Genomic DNA, 18,056 nt, shown 5'->3' with positions numbered 1-18,056 from the left:
AGAAATGGTCCCAGCACAGCAGTTTCAACCCAGCCAGCGAGGGGGACGAGTTGGATGAAGAGGCCAGCCCAGGAAGGCCACCCAGCAGCAAATAAACAAACCATGTCCAAGGAACCGAGACACAAGCCCAGCCAATATGGCCAGACAAAATTGCAGCCGCCTCTTTTCAGTGCCAAATCCACCCTCTGGTAAGTAAACCTGCACCCTTCCAGGATACATCCAGAAGAACAGAGGCACGTCAAGGGATTCCAGGGACAAACTCATATACATATGGTCTGACTTAAGCCAGCCCTCCAGTAACACACCAGGGCACCTAAAATAAGATCTGGCGGTCATCCAATCATGTTTTTATTTATTGTGCAGTTGTAAGGTGTTTGTACGTCAAGTAAATTGTGTTTCAAAGCACCCACAGCACAACAGGGAGGGAACATGTGAATGAAAAGGCAAATATAAGAATGAAAGAGAGAGGCGGTCCTACTAGCCCTTGTGAGCATTCAGAACGTGCAAGTGCAGAGAGAGAGAGGAGATGAGGGTGGGGGATAAGTGCTAGGAGTACCACGGAGAGAAGTGTTAGGGAGTATGTTGCAAGCAGCTGTTAAGTGACTTGCTAAGTGTGGTCAACTGCCAATAAATAAGTGCAGGCACAGGCCAGTGGGCGCCAAGGCAAGTGCTAGGAGCTTCTGGAATTTGAGGAGATCCGGCTCAAGACAAAGAGGAAAGGGGAGGCTGTTCCATAGGACGGAGCCAGCCGTGGAGAGAGATCGGACACCTGATTGCTGTTTAGTGAAGCGCTTGACACATAGAGAGTTGGTGCCAGAGGAACGTAAAGATCTGGAGGGAGAGTATTTAGTGAGAGCCATTTGTAGGTAGCATGGTCCCAGGCCCCGGACAACCTTATGGATGATGCAGAGGGATTTGAATTTGATTCTTGCAGCAACCAGGAGTCAATGGAGAGATTTTAGGGCTGGAGAGAGGCGGTCCCTGGGCTTGAAACCAAGGATAAGTCTTGCAGCCCTATTCTGGATTAGCTGGAGTGGTCGTAGAGAGGAACAGGGTATATTAAGGAAGAGGCTTTTGCAGTAGTATAGCCTAGAGAAAACCAGTGCTCTAGAGACGTTGAGCTTCTGGAGGAAAGCTCCGAACACCGCCAAACATTCAGCTCCACAAACACATGACGTGTAAAGCCTGTCTCGTGCTAGGGACTGGTCTATACCTGTCCAACCCACAATAGAGGGTGCAGGGCAGGGTTCAGAGTGTGCCCATGTGTGCACAACAGCCATTTTAGGGCTCCCTCATGGTTTCCTAAAACAAAGGGATGGCCCGAAAACAAAATGACTGAGAGCAGGACTTGGAGAAATACGTTAGTATCCCAATCGCTACCAAAAAGGTGCATTGGGCTGCTTATGCAGTATATTGGCTTACACCCTGGTGAAGCCAAAACTAAATTGCAGCAGCCTTCTGCCTTCATCCTAAAGCCGGCATAGGGTGATAATGTCTCCCTATGGTCAAAATGGGGTGCTTAAAATGCACCCTGGTCCCAGGACCTATATGGACTACCATAGGATGAAATACTCACAAAAAGGGTTGTAGTAACAGGGGAACTTCAGCAGAAGCCCCTCTGAGCACAAAAAGAGCCAGGAAGCTAGCGCAGGTGCAGTGCGTTTATCTTGGAAGCAAGACACCTCAGTGCAACATCCCGGTACCGCGCTTAGAGACTGGTCTCCAGTATTAAGCGCGTTATAAAAGATTAATTAATTGTATTAATTTAATTACTTAAAAAGCAGTAAGTAATCCTAGAAGCCAAAGGGGAAGAAAAGTAAACGGTTTGGGGGTCTCACAAATTAAATTCTGCCCTGTCATCGAAGCCTAGATGGTTCAAAATACTTCCCTGCCTCATGTTCGTGGCATTGACCCCCAAGGAAGACTATCCCATAGGCTGTGACTTGACCCATCAAAGGACGAAAGAATTAAAACTGCATCCTTAAGGATTTTCACTGGCTATGTCTCAAAAGTCGTATCACCTTCAAAACTGCATGCATCATCTAACTGGCATCATTGACAAACGCTCCTATAGCTGGCCCCAAAAAGTTACCATCTCTGGAGAAAACACACCACAACATTGCAAGGCTTCAAATCAAGATTTGAATGCAAAAAGTCATCAGGAAAATAAAATCTCGGAAAGAACACCCTGCCCCTCACCATCTTGCACTCCGGGAAGGAACTTAAAATGCACCTCTATAAAGGTCACATGATCAGCCCCCCAAAAAGATCTGCCTTGCTCCTCTATGACACTAGTGATGCAATCGTCTTCCCTTTGCTGGTCTTCTTTCCTGATTCTTTACAACGCATAATCCTTAAAGAACTTCTCCCACCTGTTTGTACAGCACACCTTTGCTACCTATTTGTGATATGGAAATCTCCTTCTTCATATATATATGTACATACATGTTGACACTTCAAAACTTGTAAAATATCTTAAGATCAACTACAACTAAGACTCCTCCCAACAATCCATGGTTAAGTACTGTTACGAAGTATATTAACACCAGGCTAGAGAAGAATTACCTCTATAAACTATTGATACTGCTGTAGTATTCACTCTGCGTAACCTTGCAATAGTTGATAAGCCTTGAAGGTGGAAGGTGGAAGTATCACACATTTTACTATTATTACAATTGCGTATTTTTACAGTTGTAAGGGTGCAGAAGTAAGTCACAGACACAATGATGGCATAATTCTGTGTATTTACTTTTATTAATCAAGAAAGTGTTGGAAAAAGGCCTCTCTATCCCTGAAGCTGAGTTGTTTCCCTACCTCGAAAGAAAACTAGTGAAATTGTCAGGAAGTCCGAAACTGAAAAGTCTTTCCCTGTCGTGTCTCAAAACCTTCCTCTGTCCCTAACACTAATAACCTAAAATAATTGTGCAATGATTATCTTTTCTCACAAGTCAAAGTGTTCGTTGTGGTGCCAACCAACAGAAAAGTTCCCAGTCTCTCAGGTATTAAAAAGGTGGTGAGAAAAGCAAACCATGCTCAGAAAAATAATAAATATACAGAGAGGTTCCCAGTCTCTCTGGTGGAAAAAAAGTAATCAGAAAACAACGTAAACCATCTAAGGTTCCAACGATAGGGTATTTCTCCTTTCACCTAGATTTCCTCATATCCTATTTTCCTTTTGCTTAGGGCTCCGAAGACCCTTTTGCACTTTTTGGAAAAATGTCACTGGTTCCACCGCAAGGGTATACTTCTTGGATTCACTGATCTTTGTTCCACCACCTTGGCATACTCTGCTACCAAGTGTAGGATTCCCTTTTGGTTTTCAACCTCTCGTGTGGGTGCAGGTCCCAGACTCAAAAAACACTTTATACGGCTTGGTTCACTCTATTGTCAAACCAATGTCCTCTTATAGACTGTCTCTCTTTCTCTCGCAGGGTCCCAGACTCTCTTTAATCTTCGTCACTTTAAACTTTGGTTTCTCATATGGGTGCGAGTCCCAGACTCATACTGAAGTGTAACACCTGCTTGGTTTACTCTCCTGCCAAACATACACCTCTTTGTTGTTTGCTTCTTTTCTCCTCCAGCCCTCAGACCCTCTTATTCCTGATTTCTTATTTGGGTGCGGGTCCCAGACTCGCACTGTAGCTTTGTATTTGCTTGGTTCACTCTCCTGCCAACGATACATCTCTTCGTGTTTCAGTTCCTTTGCAATTAGGGTCCCAGACCCTTTTATTCTTGACTCGGTATTTGGGTCTGGGTCCCAGACTTGCACTTTGTATCTGCTTTTTCATTCAGGGTACCTGACCCTCTCCTTCTGGCTTCTGGGTCTATGCTGTTGTGCCCCCCCCCACCTCTAAGACCTCTTGGGTAACCGGCATACCTGTTTGCTTCCTTGGCGCAGGTACCAGAGTTTCCCATCCAGCAGTGTCCCTTCTCAATGCTTCGGTAGCGATGGGTGACCAGCGGGGTCTGTTGTGGCTCTGCAGACGTCTGACCCTTCCTGACTGCGCATTCCCTATGTCTCGCGGTTCGCTAGTTCCTGGGGCGTCCAAAGGATTTGCTAGGCCGCTTTCTGAGTAGTCCTTTCGTCCTGGACCAGGCTCAGGTACTCCCATTCCTTTGTTCATGCTTCCCCGTTTGGACTACATCTGCTCCTCTGGTACATGACTCCTGCTGTTCCTCCTCAGAGGATACTTCTTTTTTGTGTCCCATCTGAGCTCCATTTAAACTCCTGCATGGGATTGTTCTACTATATTGGGCCAATCACTGGTTTCGAGAAGCTAGACTGCTCACACTGGTTCACAAGAGTGATCCTTGGACTCCCGGTCCTCTTCTTCACAGCACCAGTCTAAACCATTCTCATTATACTTTTTACTCTCGCGTCTTTCAGTCTTGCCAATTATGTTGTATTGACTGACTTGACAACAAAATCCATTTGCGCTATCTAAAGCGGAGGAAGGAGGCTTTATGGATGGAGAAGGGTTGGGTATCTTGATGTGGGGTCATAACGGGTTCTCTGAGAATGATCGTCCCTAATGCCATAGAGGGATTCCTTCTCCATGTGATCCTCCCACGGTGACTATTGTACTGTAGACGCACCGCTCTGGCCCCATGGGAAAGGTCTCGCCCTATAGCGAGTCTTAGAGCAAAACATTGGTAGCGCGATTTTAACAAGTCATCAAGTAAACATAAGTAATAATGTTAAGTAAACATAAGTAATAATGTTCACAGTACAATGTATGTAAGGGGCATGAACAAAACAGCCAGTATCTCGGTTACATCAATGTGTTGCTGGAAGAGCCAGCTCTTCGGTTCTTTCCTAAACTGCAGGATACTTGGGTCAGTCCAGCTTGCCAGCGGGATGGAGTTCCAGAGGACTGGAGAGTAGCATGAGGAGGCCTGTTGCCTCATTTTCTGTCTTGCGAGCCATGCTAGTTTCCAGTCTGCTGATGGTCGTAATGACTGTGTGCCATTCATTGTTTTTATTTTGGCTGCATGTTATGTTGGTGTACCAGTGGTGGCTGCCTTGTAGGTGAGGTGCACAGTTTTAAATGCCATCCAAGCTGGGACGCATAGCCACTGTAATTCATGTGAGGTAGGGCTGAAGTGGTCAGGTTTCCTAGAGTTGGTGATGAGGTGAGCTGTGGTACCTTGGACTGCTTTGAGTGAAGCCAGTTGAGCAGCCGGGAGCCCTGCAAGGAGGGCGTTACCCCTGTCCATATGCAAGATTACTAGGGCCCACACCACCATTCAGAAGTGCTGCGGCTGGTGGAACGACTTAATCTTGCAGAAGAGAGATCTGATACCAAGCCATTTGAGCCTTTTTTGTGATGTGTTGTTGGAGGGATAGATTGCTGCTATTCAGAATGAAGCCTCAGGATTGGCTTGGGCTACACCCTCAAGAGGTTTTCGTAAGCTCAGAGATAGGTGCGCATTATATGTCCTAGAGTGGAAGAGAGAGGGCTGACGTAAGCCTTTGTGACCGGTGAACCTTATCTCCTGGAATGGGAGAAAAGGCTATTGTACGGCTAAGGGACTGGAAAGACTTTCCAAAGCCCTGATCAGAATAGGGCTGATGTGAGTTTACAGACAGCTGGGTTCTCTTGCAACATCTCAAAAGACTGAGATATTGCGCTTCATTTGATAGGTTCATAATAGAAATATTGAACTTCAATACCTTCATCATTCAGCAATCTGCCACCCTGTGCTACTTTTGAAGCATGTCCAATCGCCTCTTTCCCCTTCCTTAAGTACTCTGTATACACAGGTCCAGCAGTTCGACGAGCTGAGGAGTGATGGAGTCAGGAGGCTGGGGAGTGATGGAGTTGGGGGGCTGGGGAGTGATGGCGTCAAGAGGCTGGGGAGTGATGGCGTCAGGAGGCTGGGGAGTGATGGCGTCAGGGGGCTGGGGAGTGATGGAGTCAGGGGGCTGGGGAGTGATGGAGTCAGGGGTCTGGGGAGTGATTGAGTCAGGGGTCTGGGGAGTGATTGAGTCAGGGAGATAGGGAGTGATGGAGTCAGGGGGCTGGCGAGTGGTGGGGTCATAGGTCTGTTTTTCCTGGCAGAAATCATCTAAGGGTTCAAATACCACTTTTTTGTTTGTGCAAGAAAACTTGAGTTCTATGTATAATCCTGGACCTTCACCCGGATCATGTAGGCCCTGTTGAAGGAGGAGGACCGGCTTTGTGATGTGGAGCTCCGCGGTCACACTCTCCACTCCTGTCTTATGTGTCATATCAATCGTTTTGTGATTTGTTACTTCAGGGATCTATTACCAATATAAAGGGTTTGCGTTTTGTACGAACTCTGCCAAAACGTTTCGGCAAAGGCAATGACCGCAGGTGCAGCCTCCTTGTTTCATTCAAAAGTGCAAATGTTATTCTACAGCCCTATTCAAGTCTTTGGAGCATGGGCAATGGCCTGTTGCCCGAGTTGCTGTTTGATAACATTTTCCATTCGTTGTGGCTACTCGTTTGCTGGCCGGGGTGCAAAGTGTGACGGGGAATGAGCAAGCCCGGGGTGCTGGCTAGGCTGCCTTTGTGCTCGGTTACTTGTACACTCACTTTAAAAATGATTTCTATTCAGCTTTAGAGGTATGTAAATGCTGGATGACAGAACACTGATAATTATTGAAGTATTGGTAGACCACTAAATGTTATCAGCAGTAGGAGAGCATTGTTGTGCTTTGGGAAAACATTGAATTCTTCAGGAATTTGCAGAAGACCTGGTGGTTAGTGATTGTCCTGGTGTTCTTGGTGATGCCATTCAAGGGACAGGCTCCAAAAGAAACGAGGAGCGCAAACATTGAGGCGAGAAGAAAGGAATTGAAGAGTGCTGGTGAGGAGGACAGATACCACACTAAAATTGAAGGGCTGCGTAGAAGCAATCAATGTTGATGTTGTCAGGGCAAGTGCTGTGGTTGGACTTGTGTATCCAGCATACATTTGAACTGAATCTCTGATGTGGAACCTATGCAGTGCATTGAGGCCAGGTTTGAAGTGTGTGTGTGTATGTGTGTATGTCTTGGCCAGTTGAGAGTGTCTTGTGGTTCTGGACACCATGACGTTTTGTAAGTGTGTCTAGTTACTGTAGACCAATATAAAGTATAAAGCAGCAGTACAGCCTGAATACAATGGTGGTGAGGATGATATCTATTTTCTGGAGACGGGCAGGATTGGGAGACTTTGTTTTAGAATGTGCAGCCTGGAAATGGTGGAAGAGGTGACTTTTGAGAGCTATACAGTCTAGCGGTTAAAGGTGACTGCAAGGCTATATAGTTTCAGGACTTCTTTTGGTAGAACACCTACGTTTATTGTGGCAATGAATTGGTGTAAGGGGTGTGACATTATTGGAGCGATGGAGGATTTCAGATTTGGAACCATTTAGACAAAACCAATGATTTTCCATTCTGACATCAATGGCATTCAGTCTCACAATGTAGCTCTTTTGGGTCTTGTTCTACATAGAAGTATATTTGTGTATCATTACATATATTTATTGAAAAAAAGCAAGGGGTTCTTCAGATATGTTGTAATTACTAGAGAGTACTGAACAGAAGGGAAAATTCAAACGAAAACATGGACTGGGGACATCACAGAGTGAGCATACATTTTGTAATAGTTGAAAGTTATGTAAATACATTTGCCATGTAGGGAGGGGTTGGGGGTTAGTGGGAGGGATGAAGCCACTGCAAGGCTTCTGCCCCCTTGCCTGGATAGTAGGTGCTTTTTGAGAGCTCTCTGGAAGTTGTGTATTGCGACTGTGTTCTTGACATCAGTTGGTAGGAAGTTCCAGGGGCTGGGAGAAAGAAAGGTGCAAGAGCAGACATGCACTGCCAGTTGGGGGGAAATAGTGTTTGGGGCAACAGACCAATGGATCCGGCCTTGGGATCACAACGTCCTAGGCCTGGCACACATGCTGAAGGATCTGGGAGAAAGAAAGAAAAAAGTGGAAAGCTTGGGGGTGGGGTGGGTCAACCTCCACAATTCAGTGGAGAGTAAAAGTGCAGAGGCTACGTGTTGTGGTCAGATAGGAGGGATTTGAGCCAACTGAGGGCTATCGTACCTCCCCTTTTAAATGATTTACACGCGTTTTATTGAAAGCTGGAACTTCACAGGAAATCCTAGCATTTCTCATTTGTGTCCATGCTCGCAGATGTCACATAAGCTAGGATTGTTGTTTAGGTTGGCTAACCCAAGCATCACAGCTTTTCCCAACTGTGCTAGAGAACAGTAAGGTTGAATGTTCCTGGATAAATATCTGGCTTGTCGCTAGATGTGAGAACATGCAGAATCTAAGACTTTTACTCTGTCTTATTTTTGCTTAAGTTCAGCATGGAATTGCGAAGAAAGTCTTAGGGCCTCATTACACGGAAGGCGGTAAACCATGGTGCCATTAGCACCATGGTTGCCGCCGGTACCATACCGGTACCTCCATGGAGAAAAGGGGAATTACCACCCCATTCCAAGGTTGGCGGGCGGTAATTACCCCTTTCTCCATGGCCCTTCCCATTCCCATTTTTGCCCCAACGGGCATAATGGTAATGAGAAGGCGGTAATTACGGTACCGCAAATTGCGGTACCGTAATTAGCACCAAGGTCCCTTTGCGGGTCCCAACTTTAACGGCTTGTCTACACCAGGCGTTAAGGTCGGGTCCCGCAAAGGGATCTCGTAGTAAGGCGGTAAGGGTTAACGGTCACCGGTAAACCTACCGGTGACCGTTAACCCTTACCGCCTTATGTGTAATGAGGCCCTTAGACTGAAAAGGACTGATTCTTGTAGGTTTTGAGAAGAGAAACTTGGACTTAACATCTAGAATTTAATTCTTGAAGACCTGGTTGGACTCCCATCTTTAAACATTTTATTTTAAAAATAAAGTTCACCATGAAAGTGGCATTCTGTTTTGGTCTTTCAAAAGCCATCAATTTAAATGTAAAGTTCCTATATCAAGGCTATTAGTGAACAACTATTTAGCACACAATTGTTTTTTAAACAAATACTTGCTCAGGGCTTGAAAAATCTCCTCGCCCAATCGCATACTCAACGAGATTTTCTGAAGGTGTAGTACCATTTGCAAGGGACTCAACCATGCTGGCGATTACAGTGATGTTTACAACTTTTATTTGATATTTGATGCAAACAAACCTTGTTTCCCTTAAATGACAAATGCAAGTTTCACTGTGCGTGGCTGGCCTCTGGGTGGCAGCATTGTTACAAAAATGAAGTGTGCACCATTTAACCGAACGCACGTGTACATTTGTTGTCGCCACTAACCATGAGCCAAGTGTGTTTCTGTTAGGTCCTATATAAAAAATAAGGAACTTGACCTGCATGGCTAGTGGCATTTTTAAGAATTGGCAAGTCATTCTTGCTGTATTAGTGGTATCATTTATTGTTCATAAACTGAAGAAAAATCTCATACTGTCAAAGGAAACAAGAAAAAAGCATCACATTAATTGTTGCACAATACAAATTCTGTTAGCTGTTTTTTTTAAATTCTTAGTTGAACAGGCATTTGAAATAATGGAGAAGAACCAGATAATGATGTTTGTTCAACAATTCATTTTTAGCCAACATAAAACACTTCAGTTTAAAAAAAAACGTGGTCAGAAAAGGAGGTGGATATATGTTAGGAAAGATTTTCTTTTTGCTGCTTTCCTCCCATGTACTTCTATGGGACGCCCTTTCTTTTTGTTTGTTTTGAACCCTGTCCTGACTTTTCGGAGCTAAGTAAAGCCTTATGCTTTACTTCCCTGTCCTTTTGCTCATTATTATGGGGAAACTGATCTGTCCCCAAGAAGATCAGTAATGAGAGATTAGGTCTCTTTTTGTGAATTTGTTGTATAGTTACAGCTGCACACGTCGCTTTACAGTGAAGTGCAGTTAGGATACTTTATATACTTGTATCGTTTTATGTAATGGCTTTTGGGTTACTTTTGTAATGTGCCTGAGCAAGCTGGTGGCAGCAGGGATAAAGGTGGCTAGCACCCTAAAATGGCTGTGGCACAAGGTTTTTTTGCTTGTTCTTTAGCCATATTGTTCTTTGTCCTTCTTCATATCTTCCCAGGTCAGAAAATGTCTTTTATGGAATTCCTTTTCTCGGGGGAAAGCTTTGGCTTTCATGGACTAAGGGGCGCTTTGTGTGTGTCTAGTCCCAATCCATCTTCTTTGAGTCGAAATGCCTGTTGTTGGACAGATGTTGTTATGTTATGTTATGTTACTTGGCATTTATATAGCGCCTTATGTATCATTGGTATGACCGCAAAGCACTGGTAGGTTGAACACCCTCGGGAACCTCAGTTCAAGTCAGTAGAGAGAGAGAGAGAGTCGTATGGTTAATTTTAATGTTAATGTTAAAGGATATTTGTGCTGCACACTATCACCACCGGAGTGGTCCCCTGGCACTCTGGCGGCTCTGAAAAAGGGAAGGAGGGGGGTGAGTTAGTAGGAATAAGCTGGAAAAGTGCAAGAGAGCAGTGATGTGCTGTTGGCGGCCTCAGCCCGGTGGGAAGGCTAAAGTTAAGTGTATTTAGAATACTACACACAAGGGGATGAACATTGTCAAGAATTACAGAATTACGGAAAGCACCTCATGAAAACGCCAACAATGGAATGTCATCTACACCAGTTTTGGCTTAATAAAGCAATACATAAAATGGCAGCTCCCTTGTAAGACAATGCAAGCTAGCCTAGTCACTTAATTTGCATACCAGTAGTGCCTTGCCCTGAAATGGAGGTGAACTTCCAGGCATGGCTGGTTGGTGCTGCTGAGACGCGTGTGCCTCGTTAAATGAAATAGTGTATTCTACTCATGAATGTTATCCTTTTCTTTAGGGATGTTCAAGAGCAAGTTTATAGAGCAATATGGCCCTTGATTTTCCAAGCTTTTCCCCCCAAGACCTGATCTCTGTGAGGCTTTGTGGGTTATGAAAGCTTTTCAACACAATGTGGTATCCCAGACGTTCCACGAGTATCCCACCATCTAGCTTTTTGAGGAAAGTCCAAGTGCAATACTCTTGTGCTTTTCTAAGCTTTTTCCAGAACTCTGATTTCTTTGAACCTCTTAAAAATCCAAGCATATCCATGATTTGCCAAGCAATTCATAGGAAATCCTCAGATACTGGGTCTTATTTTTGCAGATTCAGAACATTGGAAGCAGCATTTAGCTCCTGTAGAACGAGGGTAGCATTGCAGAAGATTGTCATAGACATAGATGAGGGTGGTTTTGGCATTTCTAGAAGGACGACAAAACGGATTCGTGGTAATCTGAAAGGGGATCTGATTTTGTAGTATCTGGGTGGCAAGAACCATCAGCCAACAATCATTCCATAGCCAGGTATGTACAAAGGGAAAGGCTTGCTTTAATGTTTCAAGTACAGGGATGAAAGTAAGAAAGGAGAGCAGGTTAAAAGCATCTTTCTTCTTTGGCTCCCTATCTCCCAGTCCCCAACCGTCATTCCTGGAACCTGGTTGACACCCAGGTTCCAGAAACCTCACCACATTTCAAGCACCACTGCACTCCGCTCATTCAGTCCAGTGCTATGTCACCACAGATTTAAGATGACTCTGTAGTTGAACAATGATGTAATCATTGTACATTGTTGCTGGAACTTGGAGAATATTCCTGTAGCTGGTAGGGTTGGAGAGGCCGAACCCAGGTTTGACTTTCTTTTTTGTTTTTTTGAAGTAGCATGATGAAGGCAGATTTTGGGCACAATGACATTCTTCTTTTAGACAAAGAAATGTTGACCAAGGTCTGGAAGGCAGGCAGTTGTGTGGATGTATGGACCTAAACTATGGCTTTGGAGGGGCCGGGGTCAGTTATAGGAGACATATAGGAAGGGTAGGGAGGCATGAGGTGATCCATTTTGGATGATGGATCGGCTCATCTGCTATTCCGAATTGTAGACACTATTTCAATGTGAACATCTTGTTGGTTGCAGGGCTCTTGAGATGCTCTGCAGAGTTGTCAGATGAAAGCTCTTTGAGGATTGTAAAGAAATGGGCATATTTTGTTGGACTAATGTAGGTTCTTTGCATATCTGACTTTCTTGTAAACTCGGCTGTGAATGAGGCAGAGTGAGTAGTGATGGTGAGACTGGGATTATCTGCATTTTCTCTTCAGTTTGGAAACCACATATGTTTCATTAAGCAAGAAAAGCTGATCTATAGTCCAAGATTCTCAATGCTTATGAAGTGCTAAATATTGGAATCATCGCAAAGACTTATGGTCGCACAGAAAAGGAAATATAAAATGTACCATTGATTTTTGCCATACTCGATGTAGACTACAGATGATGCATATTGAAAAGCGTCGGTAGGTAAAGATATGTATTTATTTTTATCTTTGTAAAAATTGGCTAAGCTAAGCAACTCCTGGTTGTTGCATATATTCTCTCATTTACACATTCAGTGTGCTACATTCCTAGAGTGTCTCTGTTAGGGAGGAAGTTGGAGCAATGCATTTCCTCCAGAATGACTATGGCCAAAAAAAGAATTTCAACAACCTTTATGAAGGTGAGACAAAACATTATGAGACAAGTAAGCACTCCAGTTTGTGTTTGTGCTTCTTATATCATGCTAGTAGGTCACTAAGATGAGCACTACTAAGTGCTAGGAACATCTTGTCCGAGAGTTGCTTAATAGCTCTTATGTCATAATAATTGAGTCCTGTAAAAGGGTAAAGTGCTTGGATTCTTTGAGGATGACTCTGCCAAGAGAGCGTTGAGGGTAGAGATCATGGCTGCCACAAGAAGTGGCCCATTCCTGTTGCTTTGGTGAATATGTTTGCGATTTGATGAGCTGTGATACTAAGATAAGCCCAGAATCATCTCTAGCTGTGGGAAGCAAATGATGTGTGCAGGGGCTGTAAAATGGCCACCTACAGAGGCTTTGAAACCTTTTACTTGCAGAAGCAGAAACATCCATTTATAATAAGCAAGGCTTCTGGATATGGAGTAAGCAGGGGTACTGATCTACAATGTTAGAGGAGGTATTTGTTTCCAAAATGGTGCGCTGTAGTCCACAGGACAGCCAGCAAAGCCCTCACAGTACCTAACACTGTATTATGTTTTAATGATGCGTAGGCATTGTAGCCGCTTTCATTTGTTATTGTATTCACACTTTGTTGTTACAATGCTTTATCGAAATAACATTTTTGAACAAATGACCTTGTACTGCACCTGCAGTTCCTTACCCCTGTTTGCATTACAGATGTATTTAAGGCCCTACCTGCTCACTGATTGGCTGCACTTTCTCTCCACTAGGGGTGCTCCATTTAAGGGTCCCTTGGTTGGCATGGCGTCCCAAGCCTCCATGTGTACACCAGAGCGGTCAGGTGGAGTCATTGTGGTAAGTGTTGTAAGGACCAAACAAAGATATAGGCAAATAGGATCATCCCCCTGGCTTCATTAATTCTGCTTGTGATATGTATCACGTATGCCTCCTAACAGTGCCTGACTGAAATCTGTGTGCACCTTTTGACCGCATTTACGTGCCTAACTTGCCTATAGTACTGGTAGCTCGCAAGCAGGCCTTGTCGTCAAGCATTGTAATGCCTTCCTAAAATATCCGCCCCAATAATGTTGTACCTTCTGTGAGGAACCTGTGGGCGTTCTCACTTCTTTTTCCCCAGTATCCTCTGAGGTGATCAGGGAAAGGCCATTGCTTTTGGATCCCGACCCTGAGGGTGGATCCTGTGTGGAGGGAACTTGGGGAATGAGGAGAGGACATCCTTGGGTGAGACATGGTATCCTCCCTTTCACTTTCACAATGACCCCTCTATCCCTAAAGCCTTTGTAGGATATTGTCAACCCCTCCCCTTTCTTTCAATCTGTTCCCCAGAAACAACATCTTAGTACTGGGATGAGGAAGAGACCAACTAGGAGGACACATCCTTATTTCATGGGCACACATATATATCAGAGACCAAACAAAGATGAAAAATATTATTTTATTAAATCAGACAATTTCAAACAACCACTCTGGTACTGAGACGAGGAAGAGGACTATGGAGGGATACCGGAGGAACGCCCGGGCATGTCTGCATAATGGAGTCCTCCAAAGTCAGGCAAGATAACTCAACGTACCACACCTTGGGTCACATAACGCACCTGAAGGATATTAAAATGCCTGCCGTTCAGAGGGAAGAGGAACGGGCAGGAGGAAAGGAAGCTGAAGACCCGGGAGGTTGAAGCAGTGCTGCGCAGGAGAAGGGGACCTCACAGCCGTGGTCAACTGTGCGTGGGTTTCGGAAGACCTGCCATCCGCGGAAGCATATTTGGTTGGGAGAAGCAGTGGAGTGCCTTGTGACCGCAGCCACTGCTTAGAGAAGCCTGAAAAGCGGGCAGTATGCGTGGTGCAGACCGGAAGAGGAAGGCAGAGTAGGGGGAAGCCAGGAAGTAGCAGAAGCCTGGAGGAACCTGTTGCGAAGGACGCGAGAAGAAAGAATGCTGCCGTGTGCGACTGGTGAGTGTAGAGTCAATATGCACTCTGACCGGGGCGCTCCTGTAACATTTAGCAAAGCCCTTTGCAGCAGCAGAGGGAAAGGCAAAGCGTTTAAAAGTACTGTTGAATGCCAGACAAAATGTTATTGAAGTGTCAAGTGAAGTGCAACCAATTGAAGACAATTGTGAATACCGAACAGAGTAAGAATGGATGGAAAGCAGTTGTGAATACTGTACAGAGTGACAACGTGTTACCGACACAAAGTAAAAGGTCTTTGAAAACACTTGTGAATGCCACACAACTGTTGAATGCTCAGGAATGAAGAGAAAGCAATGTAGTGCATGAAACAAGAGTCAAGAAGTACAGTGTGTGAAACATGTAAAGGAAAAGTCAAGAGAGTACTAAGGAGGTACAAAGACGGAAACTTAAAAGTGACCCAAAGTACAGATGGGCCTAGGCATGGCCAACTGCGAGAGACTTGTGTTGGCAAGAGCCAGAGATGTGTTGGCAAGAGCCAGAGTTGTGTTGGCAAGAGCCATAGAAATACAAACAAGAATAACAAAGTGCATGGCATCTAAACCAGCCTCGGGACAGTGTCTGAAACCTGTGACACTTAGGAATCAACTAAGCATCACTGTCAGATGGAACCAGTGACTAAGTGTTGATAGAAGCAGTAAGAAAGTGTATCAGTTACGTGACCTGGATTGGGTGGACCGTGTGGTGCGACAACTGCGCCTAGACCGAGTGCCCCATTTGGAAAAAGCCAATGAAAGCATATTTGAAGTCAAAATTATTTGTTGCTACATCTTTATCAAAGACACTGAAGACGAGAAATAGAATTGTATCAGCTTTGAGAGCTGGGGAGCTTTTGAGCTTCTGACAAAAGAAGTACCAGACTGGGAAGGTTCCCAGGCGATCGTGTCAATTTTGAAAGTTGAAAGTTTTGAACTCATGTGGGGAGGAAACTCAGACTTGGGAGGTGTCCCAAGGAACTGTTATTTTACAAGCAAGTAGGTCTGGAATTTTGAACTCTTAGTGGGGGCGGGAGGGCTGGAATCCCCGACTTGGGAGGCATCACAAGAAACTGTGTTATCTTGGAAGCAAGAAGGCTTGAACTCTTGGGGAATGGAATCCCACTGTTTTGAGAACTATTTTGAACTTGGGGAAGCTGATCCTAAGCTAAGAGCTCGAAGAAGCTCTGAACTTTCTTTTGAACACCTTTCTGTTGAGACCGACATCCCTCCACATTGTATACAGTTAGCTGTGAGGGCAAGTATAGATTTTGGACACAGACAGAGACTTAAGTTGAACATCCTGATATAGACTATCCTTAGTTTTCTTTAGGTAGGGAAAACCCACCTTAGCACAGGGCAAGTTAGGTCTTACTCCACCCTGCCTTTTAAGTTAAATACATTTACTTTGTAAGTACAAATTTGAATCTGTTGTCTGTGACTTGCTTCATGATGCCTTCACACTCCTCATTGTCTTCCAATACCCACCAGAGACATTTGTGTGTAATGCCTGCTTGTTACACCTGCACACTAGTTGCTTATTACCTCAATGTGGCGTTTGCACTTCAATTGTGTGTCCTGCCACTACTGGAAGAAGTTAGACGCTTTCAGATGTGCCTTCCTACTACCACCTAGAGGCACCTGCCCCGGTCAGGTGTGCCTTCCACAATTCCTGTGTGCGGCATCTGACCCTCTCACTTTACAAATACATACTTTGACATCTGCTGCCTCCCCCATGTGTCCCTTAATCCAGCCTAGTTGTCCGTTTGTCTTGCCTGTCCCATAATGCCTGCCTGCAAACACCGGCCACTTTCACTAGTCTCCCTAATACCGGTTGGGATGCTTTCCAAACTCCCCACATTATGTGCTACCTAACTTTGCTCTTTATTCAGAACTGTCTTCTGTTTGTGTTCATAATTCCTGCCATTTTGCCCTGTTTCCATAGCACCAGTGTGGATATCTTCCCCTCTTTTTATTGTCTGTCAAAGTTGCCTGCAATGCCAGCATCTCCCTACCTCCTCCCCCCATTGGTGATCTGACTGAGTGCACCATTGTAAATATTGCTGGTTGCTTCCTCTCCTTCCCAGGACCACTCGGTGAGCATCCTGAGTGTCGCATCCACAATGGCTCACGAACTGGGGCACAACCTGGGCATGAGCCATGACACAGATGACAGGAGGTGCATGTGCCCCAGGTCCTTACTGACGCGGCGCTGTATCATGGAGTCGTCCTCTGGGTAAGTTGAAATGAGGACCTGGTTGGACTCAGGAACTATTGAAAGTGACGTAGGGTAGATGGTGATGATAAAAATATGACACTGCCTAATAAAATCTTATCCCGTTTCAGGTTTCTCTCTGGCCTTGCATTCAGCAACTGCAGTAAGTCCGACCTTGAGCGCAACCTTCTCCAAGGTGGTGGGATGTGCCTCTTCAATGTCCCTGAAGCAAAGAATCTCAAGCGCCAAATCTGTGGTAACCTGTTCCTAGAGGAGGGCGAAGAATGTGACTGTGGCTTGGCTGAGGTACTGTTGACACTTCTCCCCCTGAGCATTTCTTGGGCAAACATGATGTCTCCTCCCTGAGCCGATCTGTGCTCTGTTTCCTCTTTTGCAGGAATGCAAGGACCCCTGCTGCAATGCCACTGTATGTAAGCTGGTTCCTGGAGCAGAATGTTCCTCTATAGGAATGTGCTGTGAGGACTGCAAGGTAGGCCACCCACATGCCTCCACTTTTTAACATAACAGCATGTCTTCTAGCGTCAGTTAGCATTTCCTAAAAGCTGTGCTGTCATATGTGATACATAACCCGGGAGAAAGCTTCTTAATCACTGAATCATACATAGTCACGTGGTTTCTATAGCCTCCATAATTTGGTAAGGTCTTTGGGTAATCGCATCTGACATAGAACTGTTTCCTTTTTTAGCTCACATACCTCACTCTCATAATGCAGCTAGGAACTCCAAACCAATAGTGTAACTTCTGCAAGCTCTGTGTGTTGTTTCATTAGAGAAGAGTACTGTACAATCTCCAAGAAATAAGAGTTGTGTCATGGCAGTGGGATCATTGAATTCCTCCAAGAGTTAAGTCTTGTGAAAGCAATCAAATGGGTTCCCTCTGAGTTATATAGTAGGTCCTGCATGACCAAACGCATAGGTTTATTGAGTGTGGTCTGCAAGAGAATTGATGTTCATTCTCCCAGAATTAAAATTCATGTCTCGTAAGATCCTGTAGCATGTTGTGTCCAAGTGTCAGGAATTGGGTGTAAAAACAATATCATACATTCTTCAAGAATTTGCTGTTGGGCCCCTAGTATTTTAAGTTCTCCAAAGAGAGGATGTAGGTTCTACAAGAGCAAGGGCATATTCTTAGAAATACTACAAGAGTAGAAATATAGGATTTCCCCATCAGCTGCAAAATGACTCATTCGATATGTTGCCAATAACTGCTTGGTGGATCGGACAGAGGATTGCAAGAGATCACCCATATGTCATAATGTGGTTTCCCAAAGGGCTTTCATGAAGGGTGTGGAATGGGTCTGTGATGACCGATGGGTCCCTGACATGCTCTCCAAGATGTACTCCTCTAAGAGAAACCTATGTTTCCCA

General features: G+C 44.8%; 1 protein-coding gene across 5 annotated transcripts in view; it reads left to right on the top strand.

The window, feature by feature from the left end:
- The window catches only part of ADAM15 (ADAM metallopeptidase domain 15), a 583,228-nt gene that overhangs the window by 288,624 nt on the left and 276,548 nt on the right, over positions 1-18,056 (top strand). For all 5 annotated transcript variants that reach the window (XM_069650163.1, XM_069650162.1, XM_069650165.1 and 2 more), the window contains 4 exons: positions 13,263-13,347; positions 16,541-16,689; positions 16,800-16,974; positions 17,066-17,158. In XM_069650163.1, the coding sequence (XP_069506264.1) occupies positions 13,263-13,347; positions 16,541-16,689; positions 16,800-16,974; positions 17,066-17,158 (502 nt within the window). The remainder of the gene's footprint in view (positions 1-13,262; positions 13,348-16,540; positions 16,690-16,799; positions 16,975-17,065; positions 17,159-18,056) is intronic.

This window comes from Ambystoma mexicanum, chromosome 1p, assembly GCF_040938575.1.
Source record: "Ambystoma mexicanum isolate Mex_15411 chromosome 1p, UKY_AmexF1_1, whole genome shotgun sequence".
Taxonomy (NCBI): Eukaryota; Metazoa; Chordata; class Amphibia; order Caudata; family Ambystomatidae; genus Ambystoma; species Ambystoma mexicanum.
This window is presented reverse-complemented; position numbering and strand designations above follow the sequence as displayed.